We start from the raw sequence: 23,931 nt of genomic DNA, 5'->3' as shown, positions 1-23,931 counted from the left end.
AGTCAGCTTCGCAGCACGAGAAAATCCATTTCAGATACCCTAAGCGTACTTTAAGCACTTTTCTGGACCACGCTGACTTTAGAGACGCAATCCAGAAACCCCACGCTTATCCTGAAAGGCGTTTTCCTAAACGGCTTAAAGATACACGCTATCCTTTTCCCCCTGAGGTGGTCAAGGGTTGGACCCAGTGTCCAAAAGTGGATCCTCCAATTTCCAGGCTTGCAGCTAGATCCTTGGTTGCAGTTGAAGATGGAGCGGCACTTAAAGATGCCACTGACAGGCAGATGGAGCTCTGGCTGAAATCCATCTATGAAGCGATTGGAGCGTCATTAGCGCCTTCTTTTGCAGCCGTATGGGCACTCCAAGCTATCTCAGCCGGGCTTGCGCGAGTTGACTCCGTCACACGTGCATTTGCCCCGCAGGTAGCACCATTGACCTCGCAAATGGCGGCATTCGCGTCGTACGCGATTAATGCTGTTCTTGACGCTACAAGCCGCACGGCAGTGGCGTCAGCCAACTCCGTTGTTTTGCGTAGGGCCCTGTGGTTGAGACATTGGAAAGCAGATTCTCATTCCAAGAAGTGCTTAACCAATTTGCCTTTTTCTCGTGACCGATTGTTTGGAGAGCGTTTGGATGAAATCATCAAACACTCCAAGGGTAAGGACTCATCCTTACCGCAACACAGACAAAACAGACCCCAACAGAGGAAGGGTCAGTCTGGTTATCGGTCCTTTCGAGGACCGGGCAGGTCCCAATTCGCCTCGTCAAAAAAGACTCAAAAAGACCAGAGACGCTCAGATTCTTGGAGGTCTCAGTCACGCCCAAAAAGGACAGCCGGAGGAACCGTTGCCAAGACGGCGTCCTCCTGACTTGCGGTCTCCGATTCCCACACCCGCGGTCGGTGGGAGGCTTTCCCACTTTGGCGACATCTGGCTGTCACACGTCAAAGACCGTTGGGTGAGGGATATTCTGTCTCACGGGTACAGGATAGAGTTCAGTTCTCGTCCGCCAACTCGTTTCTTCAGAACTTCTCCACCACCAGACCGAGCCGATGCTCTGTTGCAGGCGGTGGCCGCTCTAAAGGCGGAAGGAGTGGTGACCTCCGTCCCTCTTCAGGAACAAGGTCACGGTTTTTACTCCAATCTGTTTGTGGTCCCAAAAAAGGACGGATCGTATCGGCCCGTCCTGGATCTAAAGTTGCTCAACAGACACGTAAAAGTCAGGAGGTTCCGGATGGAATCCCTACGCTCCGTCATAGCCTCAATGTCTCAAGGAGATTTTCTAGCATCAATAGATATCAAAGATGCGTATCTCCACGTGCCGATCGCACCAGAGCATCAGCGTTTCCTACGCTTCGTCATACACGACGAACACCTGCAGTTCGTAGCGTTACCTTTCGGTCTGGCAACAGCCCCCCGGGTCTTCACCAAAGTCATGGCAGCAGTAGTAGCTGTTCTGCACTCGCAGGGTCACTCGGTCATCCCGTATCTAGACGACCTGCTTATAAAGGCACCCTCTCAAGAGGCATGCCAACACAGTCTGAAGGTGGCACTAGACACTCTCCAGAGTTTCGGGTGGATTATCAACTTTCCAAAGTCTCATCTAACCCCGACCCAATCTCTGACTTATCTTGGCATGGAGTTTCATACTCTCTCAGCGATAGTGAAGCTTCCACTGGACAAGCAGTGCTCGCTACGGACTGGAGTGCAATCTCTCCTTCAGAGCCAGTCGCACTCACTGAGGCGCCTCATGCATTTCCTAGGAAAGATGGTAGCAGCAATGGAGGCAGTCCCGTTCGCGCAGTTTCATCTGCGCCCTCTACAATGGGACATTCTACGCCAATGGGACGGGAAATCGACGTCCCTCGACAGGACTGTCTCCCTCTCTGACTGCCAAGGACTCTCTGCGTTGGTGGCTTCTCCCCACCTCATTGTCACAGGGAAAGTCGTTCCTTCCCCCGTCCTGGGCAGTGGTCACGACGGATGCGAGCCTATCAGGGTGGGGAGCGGTGTATCTCCACCACAGGGCTCAGGGGATGTGGACTCAGGAAGAGTCCACCCTGCAGATCAATGTTCTGGAAATCAGAGCAATCTATCTTGCCCTGCGAGCCTTCCAACAATGGCTGGAAGGCAAGCAGATTCGGATTCAGTCGGACAATTCCACGGCGGTGGCGTACATCAACCACCAAGGGGGAACACGCAGTCGCCAAGCTTTTCAAGAAGTCCAACGGATTTTGACGTGGGTGGAAAGCAGAGCGTCCACCATATCCGCAGTTCACATCCCAGGCGTGGAAAACTGGGAAGCAGACTTTCTCAGTCGCCAGGGCATGGACGCAGGAGAATGGTCCCTTCACCCGGACGTGTTTCAGCAGATCTGTTGCCGCTGGGGGACGCCGGACGTCGATCTGATGGCGTCACGGCACAACAACAAGGTCCCAGTTTTCATGGCACGGTCTCACGATCACCGAGCACTGGCGGCAGACGCCTTGGTTCAGGATTGGTCGCAATTCCGACTCCCCTATGTGTTCCCACCTCTTGCATTGTTACCCAGAGTTCTCCGGAAAATCAGGTCCGACTGCCATCGAGCCATACTCGTCGCTCCAGATTGGCCAAGAAGGTCGTGGTACCCGGATCTGTGGCATCTCACGGTAGGCCAACCGTGGACACTACCAGACCGTCCAGATTTGCTGTCTCAAGGGCAGTTTTTCCATCTGAATTCTGCGGCCCTGAACCTGACTGTGTGGCCATTGAGTCCTGGATCCTAGCGGCCTCAGGTTTATCTCATGAAGTTGTTGCCACAATGAGACAGGCTAGAAAACCATCCTCAGCTAAGATCTATCACAGAACGTGGAAGATATTCTTAGCGTGGTGCTTGGCTCAAGGGTTTTCTCCCTGGCCATTTGCATTGCCAATTTTTCTTTCCTTCCTGCAGTCTGGGTTGGAAAAAGGTTTGTCGCTTAGCTCTCTTAAGGGTCAAGTCTCCGCGCTATCCGTATTCTTTCAGAAGCGCTTGGCACGGCTTTCTAAAGTACGCACGTTTCTCCAAGGAGTTTGTCATATCGTTCCTCCTTACAGACGGCCATTGGAACCCTGGGATCTGAACAAGGTTCTCATTGCTCTCCAGAAGCCGCCTTTCGAGCCTTTGAAAGAGGTTCCCCTTTCTCGGCTTTCACAAAAGGTAGTTTTTCTTGTGGCGGTCACGTCTCTTCGAAGAGTGTCCGAGCTAGCGGCGTTATCTTGCAAATCTCCCTTCCTGGTGTTTCACCAAGACAAGGTAGTACTGCGTCCAATTCCAGAGTTTTCTCCCAAGGTGGTTTCTTCCTTTCATCTCAATCAGGATATCACTTTGCCATCTTTGTGTCCGCATCCAGTTCACCAATTTGAAAAGGGTTTACATCTGTTGGACCTGGTGAGAGCACTCAGGATTTACATTTCTCGCACGGCGGCTCTACGCCGTTCTGATGCGCTCTTTGTCCTAGTCGCTGGTCAGCATAAGGGATCGCAAGCTTCCAAATCCACCCTGGCGCGGTGGATCAAGGAACCAATTCTTCACACATACCGTTCTGCTGGGCTTCCGATTCCATCTGGACTGAAGGCCCATTCTACCAGAGCCGTGGGTGCGTCCTGGGCATTGCGGCATCAGGCTACGGCTCAGCAAGTGTGCCAGGCGGCTACCTGGTCGAGTCTGCACACGTTTACCAAACACTATCAAGTGCATACCTACGCTTCGGCAGATGCCAGCCTAGGTAGACAGGTCCTTCAGGCGGCGGTGGCCCACCTGTAGGAAGAGGCTGTCTGACAGCCCGTTCATGTGGTATCTTTTTACCCACCCAGGGACTGCTTTTGGACGTCCCACTGTCTGGGTCTCCCAATTAGGAGCGAAAAAGAAGGGAATTTTGTTTACTTACCGTAAATTCCTTTTCTTCTAGCTCCAATTGGGAGACCCAGCACCCGCCCTATTTGTTCTTAGGGTTTCGTTTTTCGGGTACACATGTTGTTCATGTTGTTTCTTAAGTTCTCCGATCTTGTTATCGGATTGAATTTGTTTTTGAAACTGTTATTGGCTTTCCTCCTTCTTGCTTTGGTACTAAAACTGAGGAATCTGTACTCCTACGGGAGGGTGTATAGCCAGAAGGGGAGGGGCCTTACACTTTTAAGTGTAGTTCTTTGTGCGGCCTCCAGAGGCAGTAGCTATACACCCACTGTCTGGGTCTCCCAATTGGAGATAGAAGAAAAGGAATTTACGGTAAGTAAACAAAATTCCCTTCTTTTGTGCTAACTACAGGTCGGCGTAAGGGCCTCTCTGCTTCTAAGCCGACCTTAGCCTGTTGGATTAGGTCAAGCATTTCGGATGCCTACCAGTGTTCTCAGGTGCCTCTCCCGCCGGGGATCAAGGCACACTCGACCAGAGCTGTCGGTGCCTCTTGGGCTTTCAGGCACCAGGCTACGACTCAGCAAGTCTGTCAGGCTGCCACTTGGACTAGCCTGCATACATTTTCAAAGCACTACCAAGTGCATGCTCATGCTTCGGCAGATGCGAGCTTGGGCAGATGCATCCTTCTGGCGGCTGTCGCCCATTTGTGAAATTAGGCTCCGCCTACTTCTCAGTTTTTCTGTTTATTCCCACCCATGGACTGCTTTGAGACGTCCCAATGTCTGGGTCTCCCATAGGAACGATAAAGAAAGAGAATTTTGTTTACTTATCGTAAATTCTTTTTCTTATAGTTCCGTATTGGGAGACCCAGCACCCTCCCTGTTGCCTGTTGGCAGTTTCTTGTTCCGCGTGTTATCACCGGCTGTTGTCGTAGACAGAGACTCTGGTTGTTCCGGTTCTTGCTCTATTTTTACTTGTGGGTGGCTATTCTCCTTCAGCTTTTGCACTAAACTGGCTAGATCTGGTTCTCCAGGGGGTGTATAAGCTCAGAGGGAGGAGCTACACTTTTTAGTGTAGTACTTTGTGTGTCCTCCGGAGGCAGAAGCTATACACCCAATGTCTGGGTCTCCCAATACGGAACTATAAGAAAAAGAATTTACGGTAAGTAAACAAAATTCTCTTTTTTTGAGAATTATTTCAGGAGTTTTAAGTTGCAACACTTTGTAAAAAGTAGAATTTCTTTTAATTATTGGTGATGAACAAATACTAAAATATTTTAGCTCAGATTGTTCTTACCGAATATTTAGTACCATTCCAGTATCAATAACAAATAGCGAACCTGAGCATTTTTGTTTAATAGTTCCCAGAAAAATGCTCAGGTTCCCCATGGACTTGCATTAGGTTCATTATTTGTGATGAATACTGGAATAGCACTGGGTATTGGGTACAAATATCCCTAACCTGAATATTTTAGTATTTGCTAATCACGAAGTATTAATTTTGCTCCTAAACATATGATGATGATGATGATGATGATGATGATGATGATGATGATGATGATGATGATGATGATGATGATGATGATGATGATGATGATGATGATGATGATGATGATGATGATGATGATGATGATGATGATGATGATGATGATGATGATGATGATGATGATGATGATGATGATGATGATGATGATGATGATGATGATGATGATGATGATGATGATGATGATGATGATGATGATGATGATGATGATGATGATGATGATGATGATGATGATGATGATGATGATGATGATGATGATGATAATTTTATAAAATAATTAATAATAATTAATAATAATAATTTATTCCATGGCGCTTTACATGTGAAAGGGGTGTACAGAATAGGGACAAGTACAATAATCATAAACCATACAAGACAGACAGATACAGGAGGATAGAGGTCCCTGCCCGTGAGGGCTCAGTCTACAAGGGATAGGTAAGGATACAGTAGGTGAGGGTAGAGCTGATTGTGCGGCGCTGTATCAGACTGAGGGTTACGGCAGGTTGTAGGCTTCTCGGAAGAAGTGGGTCTTCAGGTTCCTTTTGAAGCTTGTCAAGGTAGGCGAGAGTCTGATGTGTTGTGGCAGAGCATTCCAGAGTATGGGGGAGGCACGGGAGAAATCTTGGATGCGATGGTGGCAAGAGGAGATGAGGGGAGTAGAGAAGGAGATCTTGGGAGGATCGAAGGTTACGTGCAGGTAAGTACCTGGAGACTAGGTCACAGATGTAGGGAGGAGACAGGCTGTGGATGGCTTTGTAGGTCATGGTTAGTGTTTTGAACTGGAGTCGTTGGGCAATGGGAAGCCAGTGAAGGGACTGGCAGAGAGGAGAGGTCGGGGAAAAGTGGGGTGGGGTGGGGAGGGCAGGTGGATTAGCCGGGCAGCATGGTTTAGAATAGTTTGTAGGGGTGAGAGACTGTTAGAAGGGAGGCCACAGAGCAGGAGGTTGCCACTACTAAACGCTTTTTGGTGTTTTTTTGGGGGGGTTTATTTTTGTGGGGGGGTTTTTTGTTTGGGGTGCAGTGACTGACCTACTATTCAATCAGTGGTGTTGGTGTATTGAAAGCCAGACTGGATCCCCTATAAGGAATCCATTGTCAACTAATCCTTCAGAAATCTGTAGGCCAAAGTGTGTGTGGGGGGGGGGGGGGGTGCGTCAGCTTTAGCTATTCCAATAATTTGCATAGTCAGGTATACAAGATGAAAGTATTTTTGGTACTCATTCCTGGTTTCCTCTGTTTTTAATGAAGCAATTGAGAAGACCAGTCCTGTGATTGGGCTTGCTTTTTCTTTCTGCCTCCATTCTCCTGTTGTCCTTTTCGTATTTTATTTTTTCTCCACCGATTGCAAAGAGGACTGGCCACCGCCATTGTTTTGGAGTGTTGGCCAAAAAATGCATAGTTGCTGCCTGCAAGTTTACATGGACACCGGCTGGACCACTTTCTCTCCAGCTTCTGTTGTAGACTCCATCCGGACATGCCGATTTCTCCCGTACTGACAGCCCTCCACCAAACCTCCTATTTGGGATAACGTGACGGTGCTGCTGGCCAGAGTGTCATTAACTTTCGGATGGCTGGGAAACGTTGCGCATTAGAAAATAGAAGATTAAAACTCCTCCCGTTTTTTAAACTGTTTTGTCCAGGAAAATAATCTAAATTCTAGCATTTATTAATTGTAATTACGACTTTTATTTTTTGGCTTGCAGGTGAACGGTATGTGCCAGGCGTCAGTAATGTCACCAGAGAGGAAAGCCTGATGAGAGAGATTATCCATCTGCTCTGTATTGACCCCATGCCTCGCAGTGCCATTGGCAAAGCCTTGCCAGAGATGGTGAGTGCAGTCCCTCATAAAAGCTCCCAGGTTTTCCACCAATTTTTAAGTATTGCACTGAGAACTCACCCCACCCCCCCACCCCTCACCCCACCCCCCTCCCTCCTCACCCCACCCCCTCCCTCCCCCATGCTGAAAAAATAAGTTATTGGGAATCCTTTTAAAAATTATGCTTTTACAGGCTTTGTTTCTCAGCACCTTTAACTCTGATGTAGTCTGGTCTGTGGGTCAAAGGATCAGCTGAGAAGAGCTCTAAAGACAACTAAATGGGTTGTCCACTAATTTTACATTGATGGCCTATGTGGCCGGTCAGACATTGGTGACCTGTGGCTGCAGTCACACTCGCGAGTGACTCGGCGAGTCTCTCATCGCTTGGCATGGCCGCACAGTCCCTTTTGTTGAAGAGAGCCATTGGATCAAATACTTAATTAACCTCTGGACATCGAGCACTGTGAGAAGTGTGTTCAATGAAATCGATTCTCTATACATAAGCCAGGTTTTCAGATATAACGAAGATGGCCCCCGATGACATCACAGACCCTACCATCAGCATGGATCCACCAGATGACATCCCACCCATTAGCATCACCATGGATCCATCCAATGACGTCATAGACCCGCCTACGATGACGCCCACCAATCACCTCATGGGCTAACATTGTTCAACCCACTGACCAATGAAAATATCCGGACATGCCCCTTTCCAAGGTTATATCAGGGCATGCTTCAGTTGAAATAAAGCAGTCTGGGACGAATTTTGTCGAGGAAAGATGAATATCCGACTGTGTCTCATCTCCTTTTTCAAGCATGCACTTGATCCAAACTAAATAGAATCGGGCAGTAGGCAACTTGTGGAACTTTGTAAGAGTTCACCTTAACAGCAGCGGGTCGGCTGCATGTATTTCTATGTAGCTGAGACGCTCCTGTCTGGAAAGTGTGCGGCCATGCCGGCTGATGCCGATGTGAGACTTGCAAGTGTGACTCTGGCCAAAGTCCCACACCCGGCACTCCCGCTGATTAGCTGTTCCAGGTGCCAGCAGCGTTGACCAGTGGAGGGGAAATGCGCTGTTCAGGAGCTCCCTCATCTTCTGAAAGCGGCCGCGGGTACTGCACACACAGCTGCTATTGACGAATGGGAGGTGGTTATGCAGCAGTACCTGGCTGCAAGCGGTTAAAAGGGCAGCTCTGGAACAGAGCATTGCAGCTGCCTGCTAGTACAAAGATCGGAGGGGGTGCCAGGTGTCGGGCGCCAGCAGATCAGACATTGGGGACGTATCCTAAGGACAGGTAATCATTAACGTAGTGGAGAATCTCTCAATATTCTGAACCTCTTCCATTGGTGCATCAGAATGAGCTCACTGACTGATTCTCTGTAAACTTATTCAGTGCAACACAGAGGTCATAGAAGGAAAATGGTACAGAATGTTAATGGGTTCCAGTTACAAAATTATTTTTAGCCAAAATTGCATGCATTTAAGAGGGGGGAGGGAATTTTTCTCCAGAAGTGAAAAACTTTTGATATTTGGTATGAGTGTTACAGCAATGTCTGCACAGCAGGCAGTTCTACTGGGGATTTGTAAAATCTGCTTTGTAATAACGTTTAATATTTGCAGGAGAACACTGATATTTGCTTGGACACGCTGATTAATAAAGTGGCCACATTCAAGTGAGTGTTAAGATCGTGGTTAGTAAATGCTGAGTTGCTCTATTCCATATATTAAAGGGGCTGGGTTGGAAAGTCATATAATATGATCTTGGTTCCCCTAATTAAAACTAGTTGTGTTTTTGGGGTTTTTTTTGAGTTTTTTGTTTTTGTTTTTTTTTTTTTGTTGTGGTTAAAACTACAATTAGAAATCCTATATGTAGGCTCAACGAGGAATCTAGAGGGTTAAAGAGATCAACATAGATTTAGTGACCAATCTATAGGGGCATGATGCAGGGTAAAATAGGAATTAGGCGGATACTACTATTCCATTATACCTGGGATTAAAACTAGAATATTCTTAAAATCGCATTGTTTAGAAATCTGAGCAGTCAGTTTGCTGATATTATTTCACCCAGAACAAACATTAGGGCCTTGATTCACTATTTGAGTGTTTTTGGGTATATTTGGTTTTGTCAGTTTTCGCTATCCAGATGTAGCCGAATTCATCAATTCCGACTTTTTTTTTTGAAATTTTACTACATTTTGGCACAATTGTACAAGTGGCGTACAATGGCCATAGACTTTTGTTTTTATGCACAGTTGAAGACTAATTTGCAACTTTGTAAAGAATTGGAGACTTATGCTGTAAACAGGATCAAAAGAGGTAAAAATAAAATGTGAAAAAAATAACAAATACCGTATTTTTTTGGATTATAAAACGCACTTTCTTTTTCGCTCCTAATTGGGAGACCCAGACAATTGGGTGTATAGCTATTGCCTCTGGAGGCCACACAAAGTATTACACTTAAAAGTGTAAGGCCCCTCCCCTTCTGGCTATACACCCCCAGTGGGATCACTGGCTCACCAGTTTTGTGCTTTGTGCGAAGGAGGCAACACATCCACGCATAGCTCCACTGTTTAGTCAGCAGCAGCTGCTGACTATGTCGGATGGAAGAAAAGAGGGCCCATACTAAAGGGCCCCCAGCATGCTCCCTTCTCACCCCACTTCATGTCGGAGGTGTTTGTTAAGGTTGAGGTACCCATTGCGGGTACGGAGGCTGGAGCCCACATGCTGCTTCCTTCCCCATCCCTTTTTACAGGGCTCTGGGTGAAGTGGGATTCTATCGGTCTCCAGGCACTGAGGCCGTGCTCCATCCACAGCCCCTGGTACTGCTGGACATGGAGCGGAGTATCTTCAGGGACATGGCCCTGCTACATGGAGGTACTCGGTGTCCCTGTGGGGACCGCGCAGACACACGGCAGCACTGCTGGGTGTGTTAGTGCGCCAGGGACAGCGGCGCTGTCCGCACTAGTGCCATCGCACACCACAGCGTTGCTGGGTGTGTTAGTGTATTGGGTGACTACCGCGCTAACGCCGCTGCCGTTTTTATTTAAGGCGCCGCTGGGAGTTGTGGTGCGCCGGGGACTTCCGCGCCGGCCAGCACTGATATGCCGGCCGCGCTTATTAACTCGAGTCCCCGGCTTCTGGGCCTAGTCTCCCTTCGTTACCGCCCACAGCCCTGACAGTCAGGGTAGGGGCGTGACGCTGCATAGCACAGCAGCGCTGAGAGCTGGAGTATGTTTTGCATACTCCACCCCTCTCACTGTGTGCACTGTGAAACCGGATTCCCGCACTTTCTCAGGCACGCCCACGGCTTCCTTCTCTATACAGGACGCCGGCAGCCATTCGTGTCAGTTTTCTGTACGATACAGAGACAAGTGTGGAAGACCTTGGCATTCTGATAGTCACACAATCGCTGCAACAGGCGTTAAAGAAAGCACCTGTGGTGCTAACCCCACTAGTGCAGAAGTGCACTTTTAGATATGCTTCTACTATATACATTGCACTGTTTGGTCGCACGTTGTATATACCCTCCTGGATTGTGCGGAGGAGTTATCAGCATATTCTCTGTGTAAATCGAAGGTGCAGAAACACATGTTTTTCTATGCAGCCGCTACAGCATGTACGGCTATACGGGCGGCAGGTTACATAGACCCCCATTGTATCCAACTCAGCCGGAGTCTCTGCTAATGGCCAGAGGATGAGGACGGTGTCTGCAGTATTTACTGACAGATTTTCTGAGACTAGGGCTATGATACTAGAAGCCTAGCAGTCCGGACATGTCTCTCACAACATGGGCACTGTTGAATCATTGATCCATGGCCCCCCTCAGTGTGAACAACTAACAGCTCCGGGAATGTCACACGCATCCCAGAGTCACGGCTCTGCACAGACGTCAGTCCCAGACAGCCTAAGCGGGCTCACTATGAGCGGCCCTCGGTTTCATCAGGGTCCTAGCAGAAGGACTCTCTGTGTAATGAGGCGGAAGTAGCGGCTCAGGATTCTGATCCTGAGACCGCTCTCAATCTGGATACACCTAATGGTGACGCCATAGTGAATAATCTTATAGCGTCCATCAATAGAATGTTGGTTATTTCTCACAGCTCCTCCAGTGGAGGAGTCAGCTTCACGTATTTTTCTGGACCACTCTGCCTTCAGAGAGGCAGTCCAGGAACACCACACTTATCCAGATATGCGCTTCTCCAAACGGCTTAGGATACACGTTATCCCTGCCCCCTGACGTGGTCAAGGACTGGACCCAGTGTCCCAAGCGGCATCCTCCAATCTCCAGGCTTGTAGCTAGATCCATAGTTGCAGTGGGAGATGGAGCTGCACTTAAAGATGCCACTGACAGACAGATGGATCTCTGGTCTAAATCCATCTATGAGGCTGTCGGCGCACCGTTGGCTCCAGCATTCTCACCCTTGGGGCACTCCAAGCTATTTCAGCTTGTCTTACACAGATTGACACGGTTACACGTACATCTGTGCCGCAGGTGGCATCCTTAACCTCTCAAATGTCTGCATTTGTTTCTTACGCGAGTCAGGTTGCCCTAGACTCTGCGAACCGTGCGGCAGTAGCCTCCGCTACTCCGTGTTTTTAAGCAGAGCCTGGTCTGCTCGTTAAGTGAATGGACGGCAGATTCTGCTTCCAAAAAAGGGTGCTTAACCAGTTGCCTTTTCTGCTGACCGACTGTTTGGTGAGCGTTTGGATGTAACCATTAAACAGTCCAGGGGTAAGGATTCATCCTTTCCTCAGCCCGGACACAACAAACCCCAACAGAGCAGGAGGCAGTCGGGGTTTCGGTCTTTTCGAGGCTCGGCCAGGTCCCATTTTTCCTCGTCCAATGTGGACTCAAAAGGATCAGAGGAGCTCAGATTCTTGGCGGGCTCAGTCACGCCCAAAAAAGAGAGAGTCTGAAAACCCGCTTCCAAAGCGGCTTCCTCATGACTTGCGGCCTCCTCTCTCCGCATCCTCGGTCGGTAGCAGGCTCTCCCGCCTTGGCGATATTTAGCTGCCATAGGTCAATGACCGTTGGGTGTGAGACATTCTGTCTCACGGGTACAGGATAGAGCTCACTTCTCGTCCTCCAACTCGATTCTTCAGAACTTCTCCACCTCCCGGCCGAGCCGCTGCTCTTCTGCAAACAGGGTGCACTCTATAGGCAGAAAGAGTGATGACCCCCGTTCCTCTTCAGGAACAAGGTCACGGTTTTTACCCCAAATTATTTGCGGTGCCTATAAGAACGGGCCGTTCCGTCCCGTTCTGGATCTAAAACTGCTCAGCAAGCTCGTGGACACCAGGCGGTTCCGGATGGAATCCCTCCGCCATGTCATCGCCTCAATGTCCCAAGGAGATTTCCTAGCATCATTACGCATCAAGGATGCTTATCCACACGTGCCGATTGATCCAGAGCACTAGCGTTTCTACGCTTCGTTATAGGAGACGAACACCTTCTGTTCGTAGCTCTACCTTCCGGCTAGCGACAGTCCCACTGGTCTTCGCCAAGGTCAGGGCAGCAGTAGTCACAGTCCTGCACTCTCAGGGTCACTCTGTGATCCCATATTTAGGCGATCTACTTGTCAAGGCACTCTCTTACGAAACATGCCGACACTGCCCGAACGTTGCGCTGGAGACTCTCTAGAGTTTTGGGTGGATCATCAACTTTTTAAAGTCAGATCCGACCCCGACCCTATCGCGAACATATCTAGGCATGGAGTTTCATACTCTCTCAGCGATAGTGAAGCTTCCGCTAGACAAACAGCATTCACTACGGGCTGCAATCTCTTCTTTGAGAACCAGTCGCACACATTGAGACGCCTCATGCACTTCCTACGTAAGATGGTAGCAATGGAGGCAGTTCTTTTCGCGCAGTTTCATCTGCGTCCACTACAATGTGACATTCTCCGCCAATGGGACGGGGAGTCGACCTCCCTCAACAGAGTCGTCTTTCTTTCTCAGGCGGCCAAGGACTCTCTACGGTGGTGGCTTCTTCCCACCTCATGGTCAAAAAGAAGGTCCTTCCTATCCCCATCCTGGGCGATAGTTCCGACAGACGCCAGTCGATCAGGGTGGGGAGCAGTTTTTCTCCACCACAGCGCTCAGGGTACGTGGACTCAGCAAGAGTCCGCCCTTCAGATCAATGCTCTTGAACACAGAGCAGTGTATCTTGCCCTACAAACCTTCCAACAGCAGCTGGAAAGCAAGCAAATCCGACTTCAGTCGGACAACTCCACAGCGGTGGCATACATCAACCACCAAGGAAGAACGCGCAACCGGCAAGCCTTCCAGGAAGTCCGGCAGGTTCTGATATGGGTGGAAGACACGGCATCCACCATATCCACAGTTCACATCCCAGGCGTGGAAAACTAGGAAGCTGACTTCCTAAGTCGCCGGGGTGGGGCCGAAAGGGTATGGTCTCTTCACCCGGACGGGTTTCAGGAGATCTGGCGCCGCTGACAGAGGCCGGACGTCGATCTAATGGCGTCACGGCACAACAACAATGTGCCAGCTTCATGGCACGGTTTCACAATCATCGAGCTCTGGCGGCAGACGCCTTAGTTCAGCATTGGTCGCAGTTCCAGCTACCTTATGTGCCACCTCTAGCATTGTTGCCCAGAGTGCTGCGTTAGATCAGGACCGACTGCGGCCGCGCCATCCTCGTCGCTACAGATTGGCCGAGGGTGTTGTGGTTCCCGGTTCTGTGGTGCCTCACGGTAGGCTAACCAGGGGCACTACCAGACCAATCAGACTGGCTGTCTCAAGGGCCATTCTTCCATTTGAATTCTACGGCCCTCAACCTGATGGTGTGGCATTGAGTCCTGGAACCTAGTGTCGTCAGGGTTACCTCAGGACGTGGTTGCCACCATGAGACAGGCTACCATACCAACGTCCGCCAAGATTGACCACAGGACGTGGAAGATATTCTTATCTCGGTGCTCGGCGCAGGGTGTTTCTCCCTGGCCGGTTGCATAGTCTATGTTTCCTTCCTTCCTGCAATCTAGGTTGGAAAAAGGGTTGTCGCTCAGTTCCCTTCAGGGACAAGTCTCAGCGCTATCTGTATTTTTTCAGAAACGACTTCCTCAGGTACGCGCGTTCCTACGGAGAGTTTGTCTTCTCAGCACTCCGTACAGGCGGCCGTTAGAGCCCTGGGATCTGAACAAGGTTCTAATTGCTCTCCAGATGCCGCCTTTCGAGCCTTTGAAAGAGGTCTCCCTTCCCGCTTTTCTCGGGAAGTGGCCTTCTTGTAACGGTCTCGTCTCTTAGGAGAGTTTCCGAGCTAGCAACGCTCTCATACAAATCTCCCTTCCTGGTCCTTCACCAGGACAGGGTAGTTCTGCGTCCGATTCCGGAATTTCTCCCTAAGGTGGTATCCCACTTTCATATCAATCAGGATATCACCTCACCTTCTTTGTGTCCTCGTCCAGTCCATCAATTTCAGAAGGATTTGCATCTGTTGGTTCTGGTGAGAGCACTCAGGTTCTACTTCCCGCATGGCGCTCCTGCGCCACCCGGATGCACTCTTTGTCCTTGTCGCTGGTCGGCGTAAACAGTCGCAAGCTTCTGAATCCACCCTGGCTCGGGGGATCGAGGAACCAATTCTTGAAACCTACAGTTCTTCTGGGCTTCTGGTTCTCTCAAGGCTGAAGGCCCATTCTACCAGAGCCGTGGGTGCATCCTGGGCATTACGGCACCAGGCTACGGCTCAGCAGGTGTGTCAGGCACCTACCTGATTGAGTCTGCATACTTTTACCAAGCATTTTCAGGTGCATACCTACGCTTCGGCAGACGCCAGCCTAGGTAGATAAGTCCTTCAGGCGGCGATTGCCCACCTGTAGGGAAGGGCTGTTTGACGGCCCTATCACGAGGTATTCTTTTACCCACCCAGGGACTGCTTTTGGACGTCCCAATTGTCTGGGTCTCCCAATTAGGAGCGAAAAAGAAGAAGGGAATTTTGTTTACTTACCGTAAATTCCTTTTCTTCTAGCTCCAATTGGGAGACCCAGCACCCGCCCTGTTTTCTCGGGGTTTTTCTGTTTTTTCGGGTACACATGTTGTTCATGTGGTATGGTTCAGTTCTCCGATGTTTCCTCGGATTGAATTGGTCTTTAAACCAGTTATTGGCTTTCCTCCTTCTTGCTTTGGCACTAAAACTGGTGAGCCAGTGATCCCACTGGGGGTGTATAGCCAGAAGGGGAGGGGCCTTACACTTTTAAGTGTAATACTTTGTGTGGCCTCCAGAGGCAATAGCTATACACCCAATTGTCTGGGTCTCCCAATTGGAGCTAGAAGAAAAGGAATTTACGGTAAGTAAACAAAATTCCCTTCTTTCCTCCCAAAAATGTAAGAGGAAAATGAGGTGTCTTAAAATCCAAATATAGCTTTACCTGGGGGTCCTGTCTGTGCTGGCGTGCGGGCCGCTGCTGGGTGCCTGTCGGTGCCGGCTGTCTCTCTGCAGGTGGGTGGCTGTGTAGCAGGTTACCCAGTGTGTCCACGGTCCCAGTTTCAAATGATGGTTCCGGGAGCGGGCGCGTGCACAGATGGAGCTCTTGGATGAGAGGCACGCTCCTGCCACCATCATTTGAACCGGGACCGCGGACACTGGGACACTCACTGCACCGGCTTGCTACAGCACGCACCTGCCGCCACCACGGACGCTGCCGCACCTGCCACCACAACCTCTGCCTCCTGTGACCCCCCCCCCCCCGCTTCACCACCACTGCTGCCCCCCTCCGGTAAGAAAACACCAGACTAGAAGATTGACCCCATTTTTATTTAATTTTTTTTTTTTTTTTGTCAAATTTGGGGTACGTCTTAATCCGGTTTGTCTTATAAAGCGAAAAATACGGTACCTAAAGCTAAAACTTGGCATGCATAGTTTATTTTGTTTTTTTGTTTTTTTTGGGAACCTACAATGCAGTGCTGAAACTGTTGTATGACTGACACTGGTGTCAAGTAACGGAAACCGTTGATTTTATATCAGGGTCCATTGAGTATTGGTTGTCATTTTCACAGGAAAAGTAGTGCTACGTAAAAAGCTCATTTTAATGTCAAAAATGATAGTTCTGTTAGGAGCTTGCGTTCCAATTTTGTAGTGCAATCTGTACATCATGGGACTTTGTATAATGGCATGTGATCTAGGCTTCATGCCTTTTTGTATTAAAAAATCCTAAATTAATAGTTTAATAGCAATAATATATGTAGTATTTCCATTTTTTTTAATTTAATTGTTAAGTCTTTTCCACTTATGGAAATAAAAAATGAGAAATTGAAATAAAATGTGTTTTTTTTAATTTTTTTTCATTTTTTTTTATTTCCATTATTATGGAAATTGATGAAATAATAATGAAATAAAAATAGCAAATGTTAAAAATAATAAAATTAATGAAATAGAAAAAATAATTGATTTAATAAATATTTTTAAATACAGAAAGCCGGGAGTATCAGGACATGGAGTTTATGAACTGAAGGATGAATATCTTAACCACTTCAATGTGTATTTCTATCACTACACCAAAACCCAGCGTAGTAAGGTAAGGGAGAGCCTCGAATCACTTTGTTGGCTGTTGGTTGATTTGCTTTCTGTTCCATAGACTGTTGCCTTTGTGACTGTTTTTGTGGAGGACTTTGTAAGCCTCAAAGAATTACCATATTTTTCGGACTAGAAGACGCACCTGACCATAAGACGCACCCTGGTTTTAGAGGAGGAAAATAAAAATGTAACCAAAAAATGTGGTCATGACAGTTATGGGGCGAGGATCTGCTGCTGACACTGTTATGGGGGTAATGTCCCCAAATCCTCTACTAAGGTACCCCATTCTGGTAAGGATCCTCCTGCCTTGTATATGATCCTGCTCATATACCCCCATCCTGCTCATAATATACCCCCCATCCATCCTGCTCATAATATACCCCCCATCCATCCTGCTCATAATATACCCCCCATACATCCTGCTCATAATATACCCCCCATCCATCCTGCTCATGATATACCCTCATCCATCCTGCTCATGAAATACCCCGATCCTGCTATATGGCCTGTGGCACAGAAAAAAAAATAAACGTTTATACTCACCTTTCCTCACTCCCTGAAGCACCGATCTCTGTCTCAGCTGCAGCATCGCTGTGTGGAGCCGTCCCCCTGCAGCATTGCGCGATGTCTTCCTGTCTGAGCCCGGTCAGCTGAGCTGGTGGACACTAGCGGCGCGCACAGCGATGACGTCATCGCTGTGCGCGCCGCTAGTGTCCAGATAAGCTCACCGGCACAGACACGAAGACATCGCGTGATGCTGCACTGGGACGGGTGAGTGTACTGATTCACTGCACCCCGCGCTGATAATGATGCACGGGAGGCAGTGAATACAGCCGCACATGATCACTCCAGGCTGTAGTTGCCAGGGGTGATCATGTCCGGCTGTTAATTATGCGCGCACCCCCCCCCCCGCCCATCACCCCGGCCACCTGTCTGCGCCGGTTTTGCTGAGAGATGATGGGTGGGAGGATGGGCGTGCGTATATAATGAGCGGGCCCACGTGGTCACGGCAGGCGCTGCTGCAACCTGCTCGTGCCCCCTATGGCCCGCTCCACCGCAGCACCCACATTCCCGGCCGCAGCCCTATAGTCAGACCATAAGACGCACCCCCCACTTTCCCCCAACATTTGGGGGGAAAAAAGTGTGTCTTATGGTCCGAAAAATACGGTAAATAGTTTTTTCCTTTGTGTAATAATAATAATTAATAATAATAATAATTTTATTCATTTATATAGCGCCATTAATTCCATAGCACTTTACATACATTGGCAACACTGTCCCCATTGGGGCTCACAATCTAGAGTCCCTATCTGTATGTCTTTAGAATGTGGGAGGAAACCGGAGTACCCGGAGGAAACCCACGCAAACACGGGGAGAACATACAAACTCCTTGCAGTTGGTGCCCTTGGTGGGATTTGAACCCAGGACCCCAGCGCTGCAAGACTGCAGTGCTAGCCACTGAGCCACCATGCCGCCCATTCCTTTTCTTCATCGTTCCTTATGGGAGACCCAGACCATGGGTGTATAGCTTCTGCCTCCGGAGGACACACAAAGTAGTACACTAAAAAGTGTAGCTCCTCCCTCCTAACATATACACCCCCTGGATAACCAAATATAGCCAGTTCAATGCTTTGTGTTCAGGAGGCATACATCCACATTCATGCATTCTCATCTGATTTTCATTTTAAAGAGTTTGAAGAAAAGCCTGGACTCCCGGCATGTCCCTTCTCACCCCACTGTGTCGGCGGTGTTGTTAAGGTTGATTTCAAGGCTGGAGCCTTACATGCCGCGCTCCTTCACCATCCCTCGGGCTCTGGCTTGAAGTGGGAGCCAGCACGGTTCTCACTGCTTTGCAGGAGACCGGTCTCCATCCGCAGCCCTTTCAGGACCCTGCCGGACGGGGCACTCATCCCTCAGGGACCTGGCCCTGCGTCTCACAAGCTAATTATTGAGACGTTATTGTCAGGGGGGTCCCTTGTACTTTAATGTTGGGGAGAGTGTGTTTTGTACCATTTGTGACATTTCCGGCCGGTTCTCCGGTTTTCACCAGAGAACCGCGCCGAGGGTGCCTGAGCGCCGGCCGCATTGTAAAATTTAGGCCCCGGCTTCGGCTGCGGCCTAGTTTCGTTTTCACTGCCCCTGCATGTCAGTCATGCAGAGGGACAGTGCGGTGCCGCCCACCGGCCATTCAGCTCAGGGGAGGACACTCCTCTCTGAGGAGAGGTTCCCCTCCCCTGTATATCCCCTTGGCCCTCCGGTTCCCGCTCTTGGACTAGGCCCCGCCCCCCCTCCTCACTCCGGCGCCATTTTATCAGCGTTCTCACACTGATCGGCGCTGGCTGCTGCATCTCTGCAAGCTGTCTGGGGGTCCGAGCTGTGGAATCCGGAGGGCACACAAAACGGTCTGGTAAGCCACAACCTCTGGTTGTGGACTTTCTTATACACTCTCTGGGGGTCATTCTGAAGGAGTGTATTCTTGACTGCAGAGCCTCCACCTCAGCAGCATGTCTCACACTAGGAGCAAGGCTGCAAGGCTGTACTCAATATGCACTGCATGTAAGCTCATACTGCCGGAACCGAGCACATATCCTCATTGTGATGCCTGCTCTAACATGGTGGTGCCTCAGCCTGGAGTCTCCCCAGTGGTCCCTCCGGCTGCTCCGGCCCCAGTGGCTGAACCCCCGGCTTGGGTAGAAGTGTTTTCTAAATCTATCTCCCAGTCCTTCGCCGACTCCATGGGACAGCTGTCCCAGACTCTGCTAACCTTGCATCAGCCCCCTTTTCAGGGCGCCTCTGCTGCTTCGGCTCGCTCTGCAGAGCTCACAAAGGATTTTTCATCTGCTCCCAGACCCCGTCCTTTTAAGAGGAGACGCGGGGATCCCTCTCCTTCCTCGTCCCGCGGCTCCGATTCACGAGCCGACCCGCAGGACGAGGAGGATATCTTTACTGGGGGCTCGGACGCTACCTCCATGTGCACCTTTGATCTGACCGAGGGTGATGCAGATGTGAGTGATTTGATTGCGTCCATTAATGCTGTACTGGACCTCAATCCGTCAGCATCAGAGGAGCAACCCTCTCTGTCAGAAAAGCACCAGTTTACCTTGCCTAAGAGAACAAGGAGTGTGTTCTTTAACCACTCCAGTTTTCAAGCCACTGTGTCCAAGCCCAGAGCCTGTCCTGACAAATGCTTCCCAAAGCGTGGTTCTGATGACCGTTATCCTTTTCCACCAGAGGTGGTCAAGGAGTGGGCTCACTCACCAAAGGTAGATCCTCCGGTGTCTAGACTCTCAGCCCGGACAGTTGTATCTGTGGCTGATGGCACCTCACTTAAGGATCCCACTGACCGCCAGGTTGACCTCCTGGCCAAGTCTCTGAGGCTGCAGGGGCCTCGTTCTCCCCATCCTTTGCAGCAGTGTGGGCTCTCAAAGCCATCTCTGCTTCCCTAGAGGAGATGCATTCCCTCACTAGGGACTCTATGCCTGAATTGGTTGCCTTAACTTCCCAGGCTTCAGCCTTTTCAGCCTACGCCATGTCTGCCATGCTGGAGGCCTCTCACCGCACTGCGGTGGCCTCCGCTAATTCCCTCGCTATCCGCAGGATCTTGTGGCTTCGACAGTGGAGGGCAGATGCTTCCTCAAAGTACCTTGCTGGGCTCCCATTTGCTGGGTCCAGGCTGTTCGGTGAACAACTGGATGAAATAATTAAGGAGGCTACTGGCGGGAAGAGTACTTCCTTGCCACAGACTAAAACCAGGAAACCTGTCCAGGGCAGGAACCAGTCGAGGTTTCGTTCCTTTCGTTCCTCTAACTGGTCGTCCTCTAAGCCCTCGGCCTCGTCCACTAACTCAACCAAGGACCAGAAGCCCACCTGGCGCAAGAAGCCGCGTCCACAAAAGTCCGCAGGAGCTGCTGCCACCAAGGCAGCCTCCTCTTGACTATCTGGCCGAGCCAGCAACGTCCTTGGTCGGTGGCAGGCTCTCCCACTTTGGCGACGTGTGGTTTCAACACGTCTCCGATCAGTGGGTGCGGGATATCATCTCCCACGGCTACAGGATAGAATTCTCTTCCAGCCCGCCAAACAGATTTTTTCTGTCAACTCCTCCCTGCTCCAAGGCCGCCGCCTTCTCTTAGGCCGTGGCATCCTTGCAGGCCAACGGAGTAATTGTACCGGTTCCCGCCCGGGAACGGTTCAGAGGTTTCTACTCAAATCTCTTCCTAGTCCCCAAAAAGGACGGTTCCTTCCGGCCCATCCTGGATCTCAAGCTTCTCAACAAGCATGTTCAGGTGCGGCACTTTCGCATGGAGTCTCTGCGATCAGTCATTGCCTCAATGACCCAAGGAGATTTCCTGGCATCCATCGACATCAGAGATGCCTATCTGCATGTGCCAATTGCAGTTTCACACCAGCGTTGGCTATGTTTTGCAATCTGAGAGGAACATTTCCAATTCGTGGCTCTCCCCTTCGGGTTAGCCACGGCCCCTCGAGTATTTACCAAGGTCATGGCAGCAGTGGTTGCGGTTCTGCACCTCCAGGGGTTGGCAGTGATTCCTTACCTGGACGACCTTCTTGTCAAGGCTTCATCCAGCGCAGACTGTCAGCGGAGTGTCTCGCTCACTCTCGCCACTCTTGTTCAATTCGGGTGGCTTGTCAATCTGCCCAAGTCCACTTTGACCCCGACCCAAGAACTCGCGTACCTAGGGATGCAATTCGAGACTCCACTTGTCAAGCTGCCCTTAGTCAAACAGCAGTCCCTCCATCTTGCGGTGCGCTCTCTGTTGAGGCCCCGCCGTCATTCCATCAGGCACCTCATGCAGGTGCTGGGTCAGATGGTGGCGTCAATGGAAGCGGTTCCCTTTGCCCAGTTCCATCTGCGTCCTCTGCAGCTGGACATTCTCCGCTGTTGGGACAAGCGGACTTCTTCCTTGCACAGGTTGGTGGCTCTGTCGCCACAGACCAGGAGCTCTCTTCAGTGGTGGCTTCGGCCCCTCTCTCTGTCTCAGGGACGCTCCTTCCTGGCCCCGTCCTGGGTGATCCTCACCACGGATGCCAGTCTATCCGGCTGGGGAGCAGTATTTCTCCACCACCGAGCACAGGGCACTTGGACTCCATCCGAATCAGCCCTCTCGATCAATGTGCTGGAAATCAGAGCTGTGCTCTTAGCTCTCGTAGCCTTTCACCACCTGTTGGCGGGCAAGCACATTCGAGTCCAGTCAGACAACGCGACAGCAGTTGCCTACATCAATCACCAGGGCGGGACTCGCAGCCGCCTGGCAATGTTGGAGGTTCAACGCATCCTTCAGTGGACGGAGGACTCCAAGTCCACCATATCCGCAGTCCACATCCCAGGCGTAGAAAACTGGGAGGCAGATTATCTCAGCCGTCAAACCGTGGACCACGGCGAGTGGGCTCTGCATCCGGCAGTGTTCCGGTCGATCTGCCGCAAGTGGGGAACACCGGAAGTGGATCTAATGGCATCCCGGCACAACAACAAGGTCCCGGTTTACGTGGCTCGCTCCCACGATCCTCAGGCCTTTGCAGCGGACGCGCTGGTTCAGGATTGGTCCCAGTTCCGTCTGTCTTATGTGTTTCCCCCTCTAGTTCTCTTGCCCAGAGTCCTGCGCAATTTCAGAATGGAGGGCCGTCGGGTCATACTCATTGCTCCAGACTGGCCCAGGCGAGCTTGGTACCCAGACCTGCTCCGTCTGTCCGTAGAGGTGCCGTGGCATCTCCCGGACCGTCCAGACCTTCTCTCACAAGGTCCGTTTTTCCGCCAGAATTCTGCAGCTCTCAGATTGACGGCGTGGCTCTTGAGTCCTGGATCCTGACGGCTTCCGGCATTCCTCCCGAAGTAATCTCCACTATGACTCAGGCTTGGAAGTCTTCCTCGGCCAAAATTTACCACAGGACTTGGAGAATTTTCCTGTCCTGGTGTCGTTCTTCTGGCCATGCCCCTTGGCCTTTTTCCCTGCCGACCCTTCTGTCCTTCCTGCAGTCTGGTCTGCAGCTAGGACTATCCCTCAATTCCCTCAAGGGACAGGTCTCGGCTCTGTCAGTGTTGTTCCAGCGGCGTATTGCCCGGCTGGCTCAGGTGCGCACCTTCATGCAGGGCGCATCTCACATCATTCCGCCTTACCGGCGGCCTCTGGATCCCTGGGACCTTAATGTGGTCCTCACGGCCTTGCTGAAACCCCCTTTTGAGCCACTTAGGGAGGTTTCTTTGTCTCGTCTTTCACAGAAAGTGGTCTTTCTAGTGGCCATAACTTCCCTCAGGAGAGTCTCTGATTTGGCTGCGCTCTCCTCGGAGTCACCTTTTTTGGTTTTTCACCAAGACAAGGTGGTTCTTCGTCCGTCTCCGGACTTTCTTCCTAAGGTGGTATCTCCTTTCCACCTTAACCAGGATATTTCCCTGCCTTCCTTTTGTCCGGCTCCTGTTCATCGCTTTAAAAAAGCGTTGCACACTCTGGATCTGGTGCGGGCGCTCCAGATCTATGTGTCTAGCACCGCTGCTCTTAGGCGGTGCACCTCTTTGTGCTGACCACTGGTCAGCGTAAGGGCCTCTCGGCTTCTAAGCCGACCCTAGCTCGCTGGATTAGCATTTCCGATGCCTACCAGTGTACTCAAGTGCCTCCCCCGCCGGGGATCAAGGCACACTCGACCAGAGCTGTCGGTGCCTCTTGGGCTTTCAGGCACCAGGCTACGGCTCAGCAGGTCTGTCAGGCTGCCACTTGGTCCAGTCTGCATACCTTTTCGAAGCACTACCAAGTGCATGCTCATGCTTCGGCAGATGCGAGCTTGGGCAGACGCATCCTTCAGGCGGCTGTCGCCCATTTGTGAAGTTAGGTTTCGCCTACTTCTCAGTTTTTCTGTTTATTCCCACCCATGGACTGCTTTGGAACGTCCCATGGTCTGGGTCTCCCATAAGGAACGATGAAGAAAAAGAGAATTTTGTTTACCGTAAATTCTTTTTCTTATAGTTCCGACATGGGAGACCCAGCACCCTCCCTGTTGCCTGTTGGCAGTTTTCTTGTTCCGTGTGTTTTCACCGGCTGTTGTTGTTGTAGACAGAGGTTCCGGTTGTTCCGGGTTTTGCTCTATCTCTACTTGTGGGTGGATGTCCTCCTTCAGCTTTTGCACTAAACTGGCTAGATTTGGTTATCCAGGGGGTGTAT

The 23,931-nt window shown here is 50.5% G+C and overlaps 1 protein-coding gene across 2 annotated transcripts in view; it reads left to right on the top strand.

The window, feature by feature from the left end:
- Nucleotides 1-23,931, top strand: part of UBR1 (ubiquitin protein ligase E3 component n-recognin 1) — a 311,682-nt gene that overhangs the window by 155,512 nt on the left and 132,239 nt on the right. For both annotated transcript variants that reach the window (XR_012727818.1, XM_075331219.1), the window contains exons 21-23: nt 7,119-7,243; nt 8,857-8,909; nt 16,661-16,763. Coding sequence is in view for 1 of the 2 variants with exons in the window: in XM_075331219.1 (XP_075187334.1) it covers nt 7,119-7,243; nt 8,857-8,909; nt 16,661-16,763 (281 nt within the window). In the remaining variant the exon portion in view is untranslated. The remainder of the gene's footprint in view (nt 1-7,118; nt 7,244-8,856; nt 8,910-16,660; nt 16,764-23,931) is intronic.

Source organism: Anomaloglossus baeobatrachus, chromosome 12 (assembly GCF_048569485.1).
Source record: "Anomaloglossus baeobatrachus isolate aAnoBae1 chromosome 12, aAnoBae1.hap1, whole genome shotgun sequence".
NCBI classification, from domain to species: domain Eukaryota; kingdom Metazoa; phylum Chordata; class Amphibia; order Anura; family Aromobatidae; genus Anomaloglossus; species Anomaloglossus baeobatrachus.
This window is presented reverse-complemented; position numbering and strand designations above follow the sequence as displayed.